This window comes from Bos javanicus, chromosome 3, assembly GCF_032452875.1.
Source record: "Bos javanicus breed banteng chromosome 3, ARS-OSU_banteng_1.0, whole genome shotgun sequence".
NCBI classification, from domain to species: domain Eukaryota; kingdom Metazoa; phylum Chordata; class Mammalia; order Artiodactyla; family Bovidae; genus Bos; species Bos javanicus.
Window position 1 is genome coordinate 29,788,156 of NC_083870.1, and position 18,186 is coordinate 29,806,341.

Consider the following 18,186-nt stretch of genomic DNA (forward strand, 5'->3'; position numbering starts at 1 on the left):
GGAGACAGGCCGAAGTAGCCAACTTCCGATTGCCCGCAGCAGCTCCACCAGAGGGAGCCGCGCGGCAGCGCCGGGAGGTGAGAGGTTGGGGGAAGGGCACCCAAAGGTCGGGATCCAGGCTGCTCTCGGCGCTCACTGGGAGAGGGTGATTGGCAGCTGCTCTACGCGGTCCCTCTAGAGGAGGCGGGACTTCCGCAGAGAGCTTGATTGGGCCTCAAGGTGACGGCAACCGCGTGGAGGCGCAAGAAAGGCTGGAACTGGAGAGGGAGGGGTTCACGGACAGTTGGCTGCCGGGCTGGAAATCAAGCCGAGGACCTAGAGGTTGGGGAGAGCTCTGTGGGCGGGGCGAACCAGCCTGCAGGTCCCGGGATAGAATCGCAGAGCCTCGGGTGGGCCTCTCCCGGAAGCGAGAGGGTTGAAGTTGAGTATGCTAGGTCCTGGTTGCGGGCCTTGGGGAAGACAAGGCTGGGGCAGAGATCGCGCCTGTTGTCCCTTCACTGACTGACATTTCCTTTACCCAGGTCCCCACATCAGGGCTAGAAGGAGCCCGAGTTCCCTAGGGATCTGTGGAAACTGCCCCGTGACTGTTGGAGAAGATGCCGTATCTTGGCTCCGAGGACGTGGTGAAGGAGCTGAAGAAGGCTCTGTGTAATCCTCACATTCAGGCTGATAGGCTGCGCTATCGGAGTGTCATCCAGCGAGTGATTAGGTATCACCTAAAGCCCTATCCCCCATTGCCATCCCCAGCAGGCCTCTCTCCCCATGGCTGCGCAGAAAGAGTTAATGAACTTTCATACATGGCAGTTGTACGGTTTGGCCTTTCTGCTGCTCTGGAATGACATCTAAGTCTCCCTTGTGGGGCATATTTTTCTTCTTTTACTCAGCTGGGTGGTTTCATCCATATCTTGAACTTGTACTGCTGATCTATATCTAGTACAGACGTCCTTTTTTATCCTCAGACTCACACATCCTATTGCTTGCTTGGCATTTCTGCCTGGAGACGTCTTCAAAGACATGCAAAATAGCACCTGCATTCTTCCCTCCAGCTTCCCAGACCTGCTCTTCAGCTTGTATTGTATTGATAAATGTCACCACCCAGCTGACCAAGTGTGGGAGTCAGTCTTGATGACACCTGATCTTCACTGCTGAAGTCAGGTGGTATGGATTTATGGTTCTAAATATCCATCCTCTTTTTTAAAAATTGGCACTGCTGTTCTGGTTTCTTTATAAAAAGGAATTGCAGTAGTTTAAGAGTAGGTCAGGGCTTCCCTGCTGACTCAGTGGTAAAGAATCCACTGCCAACGCAAGAGACTCCAGTTCCATACCTGGGTCAGGAAGATCCCCTGGAGAAGGGAATGGCAACCGACTCCAGGATCCTTTCCTGGGAAATCCCATGGACAGAGGAGCCTGGCAGGCCACAGTCCATGGGGATGCAAAAAGAGTCCGATGTGTCTTAGCAACTAAACTACAACAAAGTATCAGGTCATCTTGAGTGACTAAAACAACAGCAGAGTATTAGGTCATCTTGCTCCCATTTCAGTTAGAATGATTTTCCAATATATGAATTTGACAATATATCTCTTGCCTGTAGCAAACTTTGTATCACAAACTTTAGCATGCACAGAAGTTTTTAAGAATGCTTTTTAAAATTTTAATGCTTTTTAAGAAAATGTAAAGATTTCATTCAATCCAGTAATTCTGATTTCAGTAGGTGGGATGGAACCCAGGAATCTGCATTTTGAACAGACATCCCCTCAAATTCCTATAGAATAAAGTCCAAATTTCTTACCATAACATCCAAGGAACACCCTGTTAACTACCTTCAGACTGTCAAAAGAATATACCATTCTTGCTCATGTCCACAGTGTGTGTCATTACCCATCTACTACACTTGTCTGGAGCTCCTGCTAATTTGGCTCAAGTATTACTTCTTGGCAGTGTTAGATACCCACTGCACCTTATCTGTTATTTCTGTTGTAATACTTATGAGTCATTCTGTAATTAGAGGTGTCCTTGTCTGCCTGCTTGGTAGATTTGAGTTCCTTCAGATCCGAGAACATGCCTTCCTCAGATTATGTCCCCAGAACACATCCCTGGAATGTAAAAGCTGAATGCCATTGCAATGTATCAGTACTAGGAATTCTGTAAGTGTTTGTTGAATGAATAGAAGAACGTTTATTGCAGGCCGTGTTAAGTTTTTATGTGATATGATAGAAAAGGTAGACCTGGTTGCTTCCCTCTAAAAGGTCACAACCTAGTTAGCTATCCAGGACATGTATAAGTAAAAGGCTTTCTGTAGGTTGGTGGTGGGGGGTTGGGGATTATAAATTGTACTTTTCCCTGCTGTGTGTTGGTTTCAGGCACATGACTCAAGGGGTGGACATGTCTGGTGTTTTCATGGAAATGGTGAAAGCTAGTGCCACTGTAGATATTGTTCAGAAGAAGTTAGTTTATCTCTACATGTGTACCTACGCTCCTCTGAAACCAGATCTGGCTCTCCTGGCCATCAATACACTGTGCAAAGACTGTTCGGACCCCAACCCAATGGTACGAGGGCTGGCATTACGGAGCATGTGTAGCCTCAGGTGAGCACACTCTTCCCTTCCTGCATCCCAGTGGCTGAAGAGTTCATGTGGTCACAGGCAGATTTTTAATGATGACAATTTATTTGAGCTTCTTAATACTGGGGAAAACATGGTTGTAACCGGAACTCAGGTTGTCAGCCATTACTTTGGTTTAAAAAACTACATAGATGATTTTATTAAGGGATTTTTTCTACCTTACTCTCAGTGAGATGGTTAAAGATTTCTAAATGTGTGTGTATTTTAACTTGCCTTTGCAGCATTATTCCACATGAAAAGTCAAGTGATGCTTTTTAAGTTTGGCAGCAGCTTTCTTGAGTTTGTTGAGAAGAGTCTGACCAATGCATATTCAAACATCTACTAAACCCTCTGTTAAGTGAATAGGGGCTAAATTATGTCAACACTAGTACTTTAGGATCTGGCTGACTCCAGAATGTGTTGCTTAGGATGCCTGGTGTGCAGGAATATATCCAACAGCCAATCCTCAATGGTCTGCGGGATAAGGCTTCATATGTCAGGAGGGTAGCAGTCCTTGGCTGTGCCAAGATGCATAATCTTCATGGAGACTCTGAAGTGGGTAAGTTTCAATGTAATCTATCATCCTCAGTATTTATTTGTGCTTCCATTATATGACTTTGTAAAACATTATGTCGTTTTGGTAGAAAATAATAATGTGGTTCTACTGGATGTCCCTTTTTTAAAATTTCATTTTATTTCTTAAATTTATTTTTATTTGGAGGATAATTGCTTTACATGTTGTGTTGGTTTCTGCCATAGAACAACATGAATCATCCAGAAATATACATATATCCTCTCCCTCTTGAACTTCCCTTCCACCCTAGGTGTCTCTTTTAAGTAGGATGCAAGGCTTGGTATTTTCTGAGATTAAAGAAGTCCTTTCTTTGGGGTTCAGGTGAAATTCTTTGCATCAACTACTTAGGATAGTCTGGACATAGCAGTTTTTAGCCTTGTATGTTGTTACTGCCTTTGTTACTTTTGTGTAATAGCAGAGAAGTTCAGTTTTGTCTGCCTGGAACTATTATTCTGGCTCTATCCCCATGACTCTGAAGCTTCTGTTTATATGAAATCTTTGTTCTTTTGTAGATGGTGCCCTGGTAAATGAATTATATAGTTTGCTGCGCGACCAGGATCCAATTGTGGTTGTGAACTGCCTGAGGTCTCTAGAGGAAATTCTGAAACAGGAAGGAGGTGTTGTGATCAATAAGCCCATCGCCCACCATCTCTTAAATCGGTTTGGATGCCTCTGTTCTCTTTTTATCATGATCAGATCTGCATCTCTGCATCATAGTGGGATCTTGTTGATGTATTGAATGAAGGAGAGGTTCTTGAACAATTTCTGTAGAGCTGTAACCATTAACTGTAACCATTAACCACCTCATGTTTCATTGTAAGTTTTGTGTTTTTTGGTCTTAGTTTCTTTTGATAATATAGAGAGATGGCAGAAAGATCCTTCGGGGATAGGTTCTGTCCCTGCAGTCATTATGTCCCCCAAACTAAGCCATTCACACATACTATCTTACAGTATAGAGAGTCTGGGTCTAGGGTATAGCAATCATGTCTTTGGCCCTAGATGAGTATGCATTTGTACTGTGAACTCATCTTGTTATTTAAAGACTTTGTATAAACTTTAAGTAATATGTAAAAAGAATAATTCGATTATGGTACAACCTATTTTTAAGAATTCCCCCCTTATTGTGATGAGCAGATGACTAGTGACAGAGCAGTCGCATGGAGGTGGTCCTAATTTTGTTGCTAACATAGCCCATTTGTTTTCTTTTTTGGATAGAATGTCAAAACTGGACCAGTGGGGCCAGGCTGAAGTCTTGAACTTTCTGCTCCGCTACCAACCCCGAAGTGAGGAGGAGCTGTTTGACATTCTCAATCTGTTGGACAGTTTTCTCAAGAGCAGCAGCCCAGGCGTGGTGATGGGAGCCACCAAACTCTTTCTGATCTTGGCCAAAAAATTCCCCCACGTGCAGACCGATGTGCTCATGCAAGTCAAAGGCCCTCTGCTGGCTGCCTGTTCTTCAGAGAGCCGAGAGCTCTGCTTTGCTGCCCTCTGCCATGTGCGCCAGATCCTGCACAGCTTGCCAGGTCACTTCAGCAGCCACTACAAGAAGTTTTTCTGCTCCTATTCAGAGCCGCACTACATCAAGCTCCAGAAGGTGGAGGTGCTGTGTGAGCTGGTGAACGACGAGAATGTGCAGCAGGTGCTGGAGGAGCTTCGAGGGTACTGCACCGACGTGTCTGCCGACTTCGCGCAGGCCGCCATCCTCGCCATTGGTAGGTGTCTGCTGCTTTTCCTTCGTGAGAGCCTACACCAAACAGCTAGAGAGCTGGGGAACCACAGCGAGCAAAAGGGAATGAGTCTTGCTTCAAGGGAAAGTATCTAGCACCAAAAACTTGGGTCAGTGACTACGAGTAAGTGGAGGAGGAAGGCTCTTTTGGTCAACACCAGTGTTGCCATGTCTTTCTAGGATACAGACTACAGGTGATTCAAACTATCACATGATTAATTCACTGATTTTAAAAAACATTTATTTATTTTGGGTTGCACTGGGTCTTAGCTGCTGTTCTGAGGCTTTCTCTAGTTGAGGAGAGCGGGGACTACTCTTTGTCGTGGTACACGGGCTTCTCATTGTGTGGCTTCTCTTTTTGTGGAGCATGGACTCTAGGTGCACCGACTTCCCTAGCTGTAGCTCTTGGGCTCTGGTGCGCTGGCTGGGTAGTTGAGGCTCCTGGGCTTAGCTGCCCCACGGCAAGTGGGATCTTCCTGGAACGGGGATCGAACCCGTGTCCCCCTGCATCGGCAGGCAGATTCCCATCCACTGTTGGACCATCCGGGAAGTCCAACACAATTTATATTGCCTTTTGTTGTACCTTACCGAAAATGCGTTTCTGTGTATCATCTTCCCACAGTCTTGTGAGACAGTCAAGAAAAGTGGACAAGTGGTTATTAACTTGGTTTTCAAGATGAAGCAACTCGGGCACAAAGAGGTTCTTAAATTGCCCAAAGTTTATATAGTTCCTGAACTGGGACTGAAACCCAGCTTTCCTGACTCAAAGTCCTGTGTCAATTCAACAATCATTTATTGAGCTTCTACTCTGGGCTACTCCGTATTATGCTGAGTAGACCAACATGGAGTAAAACCTAAGGCCTACAGACCTTTTCACACTACCGTGTCGGGAATTTAAAGAGCTAGAGTGAGCCACAGCATGAAAGCAGCTGGGGAGCTCAGTTTCGGAGGACTTCAAGGGAAGGAGGAGAAGGAACTCTCCTATGTAGAATAAAGTATGGCTATTTTTAGGGGCAGAGAAAAGGAAACAAAGAGGGAAGTAGAAATCCTGCCATCCGGAGGCTGCGGTCAAGTGTCCCAGCAGGAATACTCCTGTGTATGTGTGCTGCAACAAACTGGCTGCCACATAAATACCCTGAAAGTTTTCAACCTTGTTCAATGGGGAATTCATTTTTACCTAAGTTCTCTTAAACTCTTATTTCATCAAGCAAGGTGTGGTATTTTTTTTTAGGTGTTTCCTGTGCTCTTTGTTTTTGGTTGATAGGAAATTGTTTTAGAATGAGGTGGTAATATTTGATTTAACACTTTTTCTGCTTTCCTTCCTCTGTAGGTGGCATCGCCAGGACCTACACAGATCAGTGTATGCAGATTCTAACAGAGTTGCTGGGGCTTCGACAAGAGCACATTACCACGGGTAATAGCTACCATTCTAGGATTTTTTTGTGTGTTTCGGAGGGGAACCAATTTCCTGGCCTGTGATGGTTTCTCAGAACATGTTTGTTGCTGAATATGAGAGATTTAAGTTTTTCTTTACGTCATCATCTGTTGCCATCAGAGGAGCATATAGACCTAACAGGGCAGGGAGTCTTCAGGTTGCCGTGAGTCTTCAAGGCTGCTGTATAGCTAATGAAGGGTGCTAGGATGACCTTTGGAGAAGGCAATGGCAACCCACTCCAGTACTCTTGCCTGGAAAATCCCATGGATGGAGGAGCCTGGTAGGCTGCAGTCCATGGGGTCGCTAAGGGTCGGGCATGACTGAGCGACTTTACTTTCACTTTTCACTTTCATGCTTGGAGAAGGAAATGGCAACCCACTCCAGTGTTCTTGCCTGGAGAATCCCAGGGACAGAGGAGCCTAATGGGCTGCCGTCTATGGGGTCGCACAGAGTCGGACACGACTGAAGTGACTTAGCAGCAGCAGCAGGATGACCTTGCTTGTCATTTCCCCACCTTTGTCCCTCTTTTTGCTTTACAACAGCAACTGTAAGCAGTGGCTGCCAGGCCTGGGACTAGAATGACGCAAACAAGGTGCCAAGGATACAGACATTTAAAGAGGGGCTCACTATTATATAGACCATGGATAAACAACAAGGTCCTGCTGTACAGCACAGGGGTCTGTATGCAGCGTCCTGTGATGAGCCAGAACGGAGGCCTTCCCTGGCGGCCTAGTGTTTAAGAACCCACCTGCCAATGCAGGGGACACGGGTTTAGTCCCTGGTGTGAGGAGATTCCACATGCAGCGGGGCAGCTAAGCCAGCGCGTCACAGCTACTGAAGCCCGTGCGCCTAGAGCCTATGCCCTGCGACAAGAAAAGCCACAGCAATGAGAAGCCCATGCACAGCAACGGGAGAGTAGCCCCCACTTACCACAACTAGAAAAAAGCCTGCACAGCAACGAAGACCCAGCACAGCTAAAACAAAAAGCCTTATGAGAAGACAATATATATATATGTGTATATGTAATGTATATAGAGAGTCACTCAGTCTCAGGTTCATGCAGGGGCTACCTCTGTGTGTCCTCTTGTGTTTTACAACCCGGCACCTTGCTCGCTTCACCATAGCCCCAGCCCAAGTGTCTCCATTTATACTTCAGAGCATCATTCAACAGCAGCACTTCCCCACATTTGTATATGGCTTTCCAGTTTACCAAGTGCCTTTACATACATTAATTCTTGTATCCTCATGGCAATCAGAGAAGAGCAACATTCATTTAAGAAATTGTTGCCCATGCCAGACATTTCTCAGGTGATCACTGACCACCCCCTTCAACACCCATTTTGCAGACATTCCCGCAGCCTGACTGTGTGACTTTTCTTAAGATTCCTTCCCACACGGAGGCTCTAACCCTGTGCTCTTGTGTTCTGAGCTGTGCTGCAGTGGTGGTGCAGACTTTCCGAGACCTGGCATGGTTGTGTCCTCAGTGTATGGAAGCTGTGTGTCAGGCCCTGCCCGGCTGTGAGGAGAACATTCAAGACAGTGAGGTAGACTACGATTCTCCTTTACTTCCGGATAAAGGGGAAGTGCTTGGGACCTGCTGTGAAATGGAATCTAATTATTCTTTCTATCCAGTGTCTGAAGTGGGAATTCTTAGAATCGATTGCCACCTCAGATTCTGTTTTGGGTGTAGGCGGGATATAAATTATGAAAACATTAGGATTTAACTATGGTTTCCTTACAAATATTTTGATACCATTATTCTCATGTAACATATTCATTATTTTGAACGAGAGATTTAGACCATAGGGTTTTCAGCTGGCATGAAAAGCAGAGTCATTTGTGGACTTTCTACATATGTTTAGGCTTCATCCCAGATCTACTCAGATATTCAGAAGTGGGAACCCTGGACACATAGTTTCAAGGAGCCTTGCAGGCGATTCTGATGTGCACTCTAGGTTAATCACCACTTTAATGGAGTAACTTAGGGAAATCTTCCAGTAACTTCCACTGAAGCATGAAACCCCAAATTGGGGCCAAAGCCCCAAAACTGAGGAATCTTTACTGCTTAAACAACATAGGCGTGAGAGTCATAAGTCTCCTTTTTTGTGGTATAATTTCATTCCTGTTTGTTGTAGAGAGTTTAGTAGGGGGTAGATCAATAAATGCAAGTTGAAGCAAATAAAATATACTTTTTCTGCTAACTCTAAGGGAAAAGCAAAACCTGCTGCTGTCTGCCGTCTGCTCTCGCCTGGGTTTTGGACAGCCAAATGTTAAGCATCTGTTCTTACTCCCTAATTCCCTAGGGGAAGCAGGCACTTATCTGGTTACTCGGTGTCCATGGGAAGAGAATCCCCAATGCTCCTTATGTGTTGGAAGACTTCATAGAGAATGTGAAGTCAGAGACGTTCCCAGCTGTCAAAATGGAGCTGCTCACAGCTGTGCTGCGCCTCTTCTTCTCTCGCCCGGCTGAATGCCAGGACATGCTAGGCCGCTTGTTACACTACTGCATAGGTAGGCTCTTCAGAGGGAATGGTACTTGCTGTGGCCAGCTGTGTATACCTCCTGGTGGCTCAGATGATAAAGAACCTGCCTGCAATGCAGGAGACCCGGGATTGATCCCTGGGTTGGAAAGATCCCCCAGAGAAGGGAATGGCAACTCACTCCAGTATTCTTGCCTGGAGAATCCCATGGACAGAGGAGCCTCGTGGACTACAGTCCATGTGATCACCAAGAGTCAGACACAGCTGAACGACTAACACTTTCATGGTCGGTCGTAGAGGTTCTCACAGCTTTCATTGTTCGATGAGCCGTGTCTGGGACCCAAGGAGAAAATGTCAACATTTTCTAGGGTTTCCTCCCTCCTATTCTGGTGGGCACAGGGATAGAAAGAATGTTTTTGTTTTTAATTAACTCAATCTGTTATCTTACCTCAGAGGAAGAAAAGGACATGGCAGTACGAGATCGAGGTCTCTTCTATTATCGCCTCCTCTTAGCTGGCATCAGTGAAGCAAAGCAGATCCTGTGTAGCCCTAAATCTGACCCTTCCCTCAGACTTTTGGAGGATCAGGCAGAAAGACCTGTGAACAGCTGGGCCTTGGACTTCAACACTCTGGTGCCAGTATACGGCAAAGCCCGCTGGGCAACCCTATCTAAATGCCAGGGAGTAGAACATCATGGCCCAGAGCTTCCTAACACTGCAGCCTTTCCCACATCAGGTAAAAATCATTCTTATTTTCTATCTTGTCATGAAAAATCTTTATAGTAGAGAGTAAAGTAACCCAGCTAAACTTCAGATTGTTGCTTGAATTTTGTCTTTGTGAACAAGAAAATTTGCCATTGGTTATTTAAGCCATTTCTCCAAAGATAAAAATCACATTGTGTACTTTTGGAAATCTAGATTTAAAAATGTAGTTTCAGCAGACTAAGAGCATCTCTTAAATAAGCTTTCTGACTCTTGTAGGACCCCTGATTCCCGAAGAGAACAAGGAGAGGGTTCAGGAACTCCCTGATTCCGGAGCCCTTATGCTCATCCCCAATCACCAGCTTACTGCTGAGTGTTTTGAGAAAACTTGGCTGAGCCTCAAAGTTGCTCATCAGCAGGTGTTCCAGTGGCAGGGAGCAGTCCATCCTGACACCCTGCAGATGGCGCTGCAAGTCGTGAACATCCAGACCATCGCGATGAGCCGGGCTGGGACTCAGCCATGGAAAGCCTACCTCAGTGCTCAGGACGACACTGGCTGTCTGTTCCTAACAGAACTGCTGCTGGAGCCTGCGAATTTGCAAATGCAGATCTCAGTGAAACAAAGCGAGGCAAGGACAGAGACACTGAAGAGTTTTATTTCTGTTTTAGAAACTGTGATCGGAACGATTGGAGACATAAAATCATAACGGCTTCTTGTCTGTCCTGAGTGAGATGAATAGCTGTCAGAGTTCCTTAGTTTTTCTTATTATCACTGCTTGTAAGTCCAGATAATATCAAATGCAAAGGAGAAGGGGAATCTGGGAGTGAGGATTCTTCCATTTTTGTCCAAAGAACATTGACATGTTTCTCTCATACCTATTGGTTAATGATCCCACGTTTCCAAGTGATGTTGTAAAGGTTAATGTTGTTGGGGAGAGGGTGAGGGTAGAATTTGTATTCTTTTCTAATTAGTTTAAGGGATTATTTTACTAATTAAAGATGTCTGATGTGTCTGGAAACTGACAGGGACATGAGCTTGTAAAGGTCATCTTTCTTCCCTGGATTACTACAGTAAATTCCTTACTGTTATATTTCTGCTGCTGCTGCTGCTAAGTAGCTTCAGTTGTGTCCAACTCTGTGTGACCCCAGAGATGGCAGCCCACCAGGCTCCCCAGTCCCTGGGATTCTCCAGGCAAGAACACTGGAGTGGCTTGCCATTTCCTTCTCCAGTGCATGAAAGTGAAAAGTGAAAAGCTCAGTCCTGTCCGACTCTTAGCGACCCCATGGACTGCAGTCTACCAGGCTCCTCCGTCTATGGGATTTTCCAGGCAAGAGTACTTGAGTGGGGTGCCATTGCCTTCTCCATAATATTTCTAATCATGCTTTTTAGGCCAGAGTTCAAAGCCCTAGCATGGTCTCCAAAGTTCCTCCTCTGTGCCATGTCTCAATGCTCACCAAAATACCCCGTGTTCTGGCAAAAGCAAAGCACTTGCAGTTCCCTGAATATACTCAGCTCTCTCTTATCTCTGTGCTTTTATTTCTTGCCTAGATTATTTCCTCACCCTCATATCTTTTTAAGAAACACTTAGTCTATCTTTTGGTGTTCAGTTCAGGTATGAGCTCTTTTAGGATGTTTTCTGTGACCCTCGCTGCCTTCCTTAGGGGTTTCATTCAAGCTGTGAAAGCAGTCAGTGCATATGTCTCGAAGTACTATTGAGGTGGCGCTAAAGGACCCACCTCCCAGTGCAGGAGATGTAAGAGGCGTGGGTTCGAACCCTGGTTTGGGAAGATCCCCTGGAAGAAAACCCATTCCAGTATTCTTGCCTGGAGAATCCCATGGACAGAGGAGCCTGGTAAACTATAGTCCATAGCGTCGCAAAGAGCCAGACTGAAGTGACTTAGCACAGCACAGCAGTACTATTGTAATTGTTTTCTTGCCACTCTTTTTCACGTTTAATTTTCTTCATAACTGACCACATTTTATACATGGAGACAACTTATGGCCAAAACAGATGTAATAAACTGATGGTCAAGTAAAAATAACCAGAGAACCCAGCATAGGAAAAATAAAAATACCTGTTAAGACCAGCTGGATTAGGGATGGGAAAGTATACAAATGTCCAGGCTGAAAGGGCCTACATAGTTGATACAGTTGAGGTTGTATTTAGCTTTGTAAGTGATTTGCATGCTAAGTAGCTTCAGTCATGTCTGACTCTTTGTGACCTCGTGGACTGTAGCCCACCAGGCTCCTCTGTCTGTGGGGATTCTCCAAGAATGAATACTGGAGTGGGTTGCCAAGCCCTTCTCCAGGGGATCTTCCCAACTCAGGGGTCGAACCTGCGTCTCTTGCGTCTCCTACATTGGCAGGCGGGTTCTTTACCACTAGCGCCACCTGGAAGCAGCCAGAATAAAGAGGAATGCTTGTGTAGTTGTCACCAGAGAGAAATAAATATTTCAATTCTAATTTCTAAAAGAAATTTACATGTAGTTTTACACGGATGGCACTGAATGGTATGTAGAATACTTGTGTGGCAAGTTAGTAAAGTGTTTCACATGACTTTCCTATGGTGTTCGTCAATCTGAACAGAGAGCATAATTTTAGTATGAAGCTTAGTGAGGGCATTCTTCAAGGACTAAAGATACTATGACCCAAATATCATCCAGCTTAACTCAAGGACTTCTACCTGGATCCATAGTTGGACTGCATATCCTTCAAATAATGCTTTGCCTATGATTTCTCTCAGCTAAGCTTTTAATAGGAGTAGAAAACAGATAGTGCTGAATTTTCTAGCAAGGACCTGGATTTAGTCAGTTGTCTGTCTCTGCCAGACAGTTTTTAAGGACAGTGATTATCTTTCTTTCCTTCTGTCTACAGTGCCTATGAGATAGTGGTTACTCAATAAATAGTATTGAATGAATGGCTGTGAGTTTTGAATAATTAGATTCTGATGGTATTTGTAGACTTGTGTTTGAAGTGTGTTTTGTTATATTGCGTCGACCATATAGAAGACAATAGATGGAATTCCATCTCGGCTAGGGTTTCTCAGAAGTGGTGCTACTGACATTTGGGGCCATATAATTCTTTGCTGTAGGAGGTTTATCTGTGCTGCTGCTAAGTCGCTTCAGTCGTGTCCGACTCTGTGTGACCCCATAGATGGCAGCCCACCAGGCTCCCCCGTCCCTGGGATTCTCCAGGCAAGAACACTGGAGTGGGTTGCCATTTCTTTCTCCAATTTATCTGTGCACTGTAGGATAATCATCAGAATCTCTGATCTATACCATTAGATGCCCCCAAACCCCCGTTGTGGCAACTAAAAATATTTTCAGATGTTGCCAGGTTACCATGGAAGTGAAAAATCACCCACAGTTGAAAAAGACAGATCTGGATCCTGGATCCCCAGGGACTGGAAAGAGGAGGATCACAACAGCTTCAGAATCACTTTCCATATTTTCACTTGTTCAGTTAAACTGAATGTTTAATTAGGTACTAAAACAAAGTCGAAGTGTTAAGTGCTGCCAGTTTTAAGTGTTGGAAGGAAACAGGATGTAAGTGGTAGAAATTGAGTAAATTGATTGACTTCTTAAAAAATTAAGAGTTATCACTGAAATGTTGAACCAAAGAAAATTAGGTACAGCTCAGAACTGAAAGTTAACTACACTGATCCTAACTATAGGAGCTTTTAGAATATTAAGCCCTACTTGGTTGCTTTCCTGTAAAGTGAGAAGCGTAGCAGAATACGAAACTGTTGCTTTTGAAAACACCACCCTGTTGGCAGAATGCAAAGAGGAACTTAAACTTTTGATAAAGATGAAAGAGGAGAGTGAAGAAACTGGCTTAAAAGTCAACATTCAGAAAACTAAGATCATGGCATCTGGTCCCATCACTTCAGGGCAAATAGATGGAGAAACAATGGAAATAGTGACAGACTTTATTTTCTTGGGCTCCAAAATCACTGTAGACAGTGACTGCAGCCATGAAATTAAAAGATGCTTGCCCACTGGGAGAAGAGCTATGACAACCTAGAAAGCAGACACCACTTTGTTGACAAAGGCCCGATTAGTCAAAGTTATCGTTTTTCCAATAGTCACGTACAGATGTGAGAGTTGGACCATAAAGAAGGCCAGCACCAAAGGACTGATGCTTTTGAACTGTGGTGTTGGAGAAGACTTTTGAGAGTCCCTTGGACAGCAAGGAGATAAAACTGGTCAATCCTAAAGGAAATCAATCCTGAATATTCATTGGAAGGACTGATGCTGAAGCTGAAGCTCCAATACTTTGGCCATCTTATGGGAAGAGCTGACTCATTGGAAAAGACCCTGATGCTGGGAAAGATTGAAGGTGGGAGGAGAAGGGGATGACAGAGGATGAGATGGTTGGATGGCATCACTGACTCAATGGACATGAGTTGTTTGTTTGTTCTTGCTGTTAAGGAACTGGTTTATTTAACTGTATCAGTGCCATGGAAATTTATGGACATGGGAGTTGTACAAACAGAGGACTGCCTATACATTACTTTTTTACATTGACCCAGAAAGGCTTGAAGAGATGACTGCTGAGTAATAAAACAGTCCATCTAAATTTACATCAAATAATTTATCTTAAGGTACCCAAAAGGCAGTGTTAGTGCACACTGAGTACATATGTGTCATTTGGCAAAACCAACTTTAACATGTATCTTAGAATTACAGAACTTTAGAAATACAGAAAGGGTCACAATCGGACACCACAAATTATCCAGCATGTTTGTTATGAATTATTTCTCCTCCTTCGATTTCAGTTTGCTCATACAGCCACTTTCGATCACAGCAGCATTCGGTACCACATTTGGTAGAACCACAGGCTGGACAAGCATAGAAACAGCCTAAGCAGTCTTCATCGAGGCAGTGACAGAGGTCCATTCCGCTGAAAATCCGGAGACCCTGGCTATTGTAGATCTTACTCTTTGCCAGGATCACTTGTCTGTCTGAACCAGCTGTTGCATTTTTGGTAAGCCTTCTTTTTTCTCTTTTACCAGTTTCTGGAGCAAATTCAGTTTGTTTTCCTGGGTTTGCAAATTGTAATGACCTCAAAGCTTTAGCAGTTCTTCCATCTGAGTCAGGTTTTCTTTTCTGCCGGTCTTCAGAATCAACATCCACACTTCCATTGATTATCTGTGTACATTTTGGACAAAGTTTCTAACCAGGTACAAGCTGTCTTCCAAATTTTGCACTCAGAAAAGTGGCATCATCTAAATCAATTACATGTAAATTTTTTTTGGCTAGTTTTTTGTGTATGTTAAATGGGTCACAACATGACTTCTGCAAATCATCAAATCTGTCCATGTAAACTTTTGCATGATGGAAGCAAATTGTATTGTTCCCAGAAAGTGTCATTCCAGTTCTCAGTTGAAGTAGAAGCATGTCATTTGATGACAATTCTTGCAAAGTCTTGAAACCTTATGACGAGTATAATGGGTTTTATGACACTCATTTGTGGTCCGAAGCTGGACTCCAACTGAACATGGATCCATCATACTTGATCTTGATTCTAGTAAATTTCCTCTTTCTGATTTTCACCTAGAGATCACTCTCTAGCAGATCACCCTTTAGCTCGAGCTCTCCACCGACCCAGTATGCACCACACCCGCCACCTCTCTGGACATGAATTTGAGCAAGCTCTGGGAGTTGGTGATGGACAGGAAGCCTGGAATGCTGCAGTCCATGGGGTTGCAAAGAGTCGGACATGACCGAGCGACTGAACAACAGCAGCAACAATTTAAAAATCATCTCAATGAAGAACTGACTTTTCTTAACTATCACCTGGTTTTACTCATTTATACAAGCAAAATGATTAAGGTTTCCCTGGTGGCTCAGATGGTAAAGAATCTGCCTGCTGTGCAGGAGACCCGGGTTCGAATCCTGGTCAGGAAGACTCCCCTGGAGAAGGGAATGGCAACCCACTCCAGTATTCTTGCCTGGAGAATTCCACGAACAGAGGAGCCTGGTGGGCTATAGTCCATGGGGTCCCAAAGAGTTGGACGTGACTGAGCGACTAACACTTTTACTTTCATAAAATGAAGTTAATTATTTAATATTCCTCCTCCCTAGGAGCACTCTCTAGTCTCTGCAGATATATTGGTTTGATGATATAGGCAGATGCTTATCTTTAAAATCTATGAAGGTGGTTGATACTGTGCTTTTAGAAAAATGTCCTAATGTCTTGGTAACACATATAATGAGGGCCCACCAATGACTGTGGTGCTTTGGAACATTACAGAAGCAATCATTTACATAATTCCTGATGATCATTTTTGGGCTTCCCTGGTGGCTCAGAGGGTAAAGCATCTGCCTAAAATGTGGGAGATCCGGGTTCGATCCCTGGGTCGGGAAGATCCCCTGGAGAAGGAAATGGCAACCCACTCCAGTACTCTTGCCTGGAAAATCCCATGACTAAGAAGCCTGGTATGGTAGGCTACAGTCCATGGGGTCGCAAAGACTCGGACACGATTGAGCAACTTCACTTTGATGATCATTTTACAGCTATGGACCAGCAAATGTTAGATGCCTCCATTCCCTCCTCCTTTTTGAATTGGAGTTATGTTACAATTATTCTATCACTTTTTCATAGGTTGAGTGTTTAGGGGTGAGGAGACAAAGAACTTTTTTTCTTAGTTACAGGTCATCACATTGATAGGAGCTGTACCCCAGGATCCTCATTCACATGCAGGCCTGGTACAGATGACAAGATCCTGGATTTTGAGCTAATGATATAATGAGATGAGGCTTTAGGAAAAATATATAAATTATGACCAGAGCAGCAAGAAGCAAGTGAAAGTGAAAAAATTCCGGCCTCATTTTTCAGTAATAATTAAGAGTACAATATTTGGACTACACGAGTGAAGAGTATATGGGCTGGGGGCAGGGAGGGGAAGGAATGGTTGGACGGGTATTCCATTGAAGGCCCTGCTGCTGCTGCTAAGTCACTTCAGTCGTGTTCGACTCTGTGTGATCCCACAGACGGCAGCCACCAGGCTCCCCGTCCCTGGGATTCTCCAGACAAGAACACTGAAGTGGGTTGCCATTTCCTTCTCCAATGCATGAAAGTGAAAAGTGAAAGTGAAGTCGCTCAGTCATGTCTGACTCTTGGCGACCCCATGGACTTGCCTACCAGGCTCCTCCATCCATGGGATTTTCCAGGCAAAGTACTGGAGTGGGGTGCCATTGCCTTCTCCATTGAATGCCCAGAGAGAAGTAAATAAAGGAGGAAATTTTACCCCACATTGCTCATGAAAGATATACTCTGGTTCTCTAGCCTTACACCATTGACTGTATGAAATAATGCAAAGGATATATAAGATTATGCAAAGATTAGATTCCCAAAATTTCATTTGCCCATATGTATACCAGTAGTGAAATAAGGAAGGTGGTTTATTATTATGGGGAAAGGTTTACTATTGATAGTAAACCTTTAAACAGAAATTTAAAACCAAGTATGTCTTACTATCAATAGTAAGAAGCCTGGTATGGTAGGCTTCTTACAACCATTACAATAGTAATAGTCTTACTATTACTATCAATAGTAAGACATACTTGGTTTTAAATTTCTGTTCTACTGCTTACTGATGCCACTTACCTTGGGGAGGCTATTTAACACCAGCTGGATTGTATCTTACAATTTTTTTTTTGTTTTTGTGTATTATTTTGGGAGTATGTTATAAATGTATTTGTTGGAATCCTTAACTTGTCAGTGGCTAGCTTTAGTGTGAAAGGACTTTGGCCTAGAATTATCTTTGCAGAATCTTCTGACATTAGAGGTCTGAAAGCTACTTAGACACTGTTTTTAGCCTTAGTGATAATGACAAATAAAAATGACCCTTTAGCTATATAATTCCTATTCCTAGTCCCAAAAGAACGTATGATCTTTTTTTTTTTTAGAATGGAATAGAAAGCAGAAGATTGGCTCTGAATATTTTGCAAGCTAGAAATTCCACTTTGAACAATTAACTTACTGTTTATGCTTGAATGTCGACCTACTAGTTCACCAGGTCAGAATACCCTGGAAAAGTTGATAGGTTTGAGTGCTGCTTCTGAGACACAAACCCAGAATCTAGGTATAGCTCCATTAAGAAGGCAACCACTAAAAATAAGTGTCCAGTCCTGAGAACCTGTAAAACACTGATGGAGTCCAGCCCTGTTGGAAGAACCCAGTTAATTCTATTAGAGAATAGATCCCAGATTCCTTTCATCTTGGTGATTAGACCTTGGGCTAAAAGGAAGACATTTAACTCTTGCTGTATTTCAGGTGGGTTTCCCTGATGGCTCAGACAGTAAAGAATTACCTGCAAAGCAGGAGACCCAGGTTTCCCTGGGTCAAGGATATACCCTGGAGAAGGGAATGGCAACCCACTCCAGAATTCTTGCGTGGAGAATCCCATGGACAGAGGAGCCTGGATGACTACAGTCCATAGCATCGCAAAGAGTTGGATGTGACTGAGCAACTAACACACACACATATTTCAGATACTGCTTGATCCTTCCACATAACATTATCTTATTTAATCCTCATTATTTCCCTGTGAAATACTTTATATTATTCCCATTTACAATTCCTCAAATGCCCCAATTTTTATTCATCTCCTCAGCTTTTATATGTCATGTTCCTTCTATCTGGAATGGTTTTACTCCTACTCT

At 43.9% G+C, this 18,186-nt stretch overlaps 1 protein-coding gene and 1 pseudogene across 5 annotated transcripts; one reads left to right on the forward strand and one right to left on the reverse strand.

Moving 5' to 3' along the window:
- The first annotated feature begins 11 nt into the window (after positions 1-11).
- Positions 12-12,434, forward strand: AP4B1 (adaptor related protein complex 4 subunit beta 1). Of its 5 annotated transcripts, none has more exons than XM_061410634.1 (11): positions 12-77; positions 522-709; positions 2,361-2,585; positions 3,029-3,159; positions 3,687-3,834; positions 4,390-4,886; positions 6,231-6,314; positions 7,776-7,879; positions 8,639-8,846; positions 9,269-9,550; positions 9,796-12,434. In XM_061410634.1, exons 2-11 carry the CDS (start codon positions 597-599, stop codon positions 10,221-10,223), a joined length of 2,220 nt encoding a protein of 739 aa, XP_061266618.1. In that variant the 5' UTR covers positions 12-77; positions 522-596; the 3' UTR covers positions 10,224-12,434. The 5 variants fall into 5 exon arrangements, with proteins under 5 accessions (XP_061266618.1, XP_061266617.1, XP_061266613.1 ...); XM_061410633.1 differs by lacking the exon at positions 12-77 and adding an exon at positions 131-219; XM_061410629.1 differs by lacking the exon at positions 12-77 and adding an exon at positions 204-321.
- Positions 12,435-13,922: 1,488 nt separating this feature from the next.
- Positions 13,923-16,983, reverse strand: LOC133243950 (ARL14 effector protein-like; annotated as a pseudogene).
- Positions 16,984-18,186: the final 1,203 nt, after the last annotated feature.

Coding starts and splice junctions, on each gene's coding strand:
- AP4B1 (XM_061410634.1), top strand. CDS start 597: ATGCCGTATCTTGGCTCCGAGGACGTGGTGAAGGAGCTGAAGAAGGCT. Junction 3,160..3,686: donor TCATGGAGACTCTGAAGTGG/GTAAGTTTCAAT, acceptor GTTCTTTTGTAG/ATGGTGCCCTGGTAAATGAA. Junction 6,315..7,775: donor ACAAGAGCACATTACCACGG/GTAATAGCTACC, acceptor GCTGTGCTGCAG/TGGTGGTGCAGACTTTCCGA.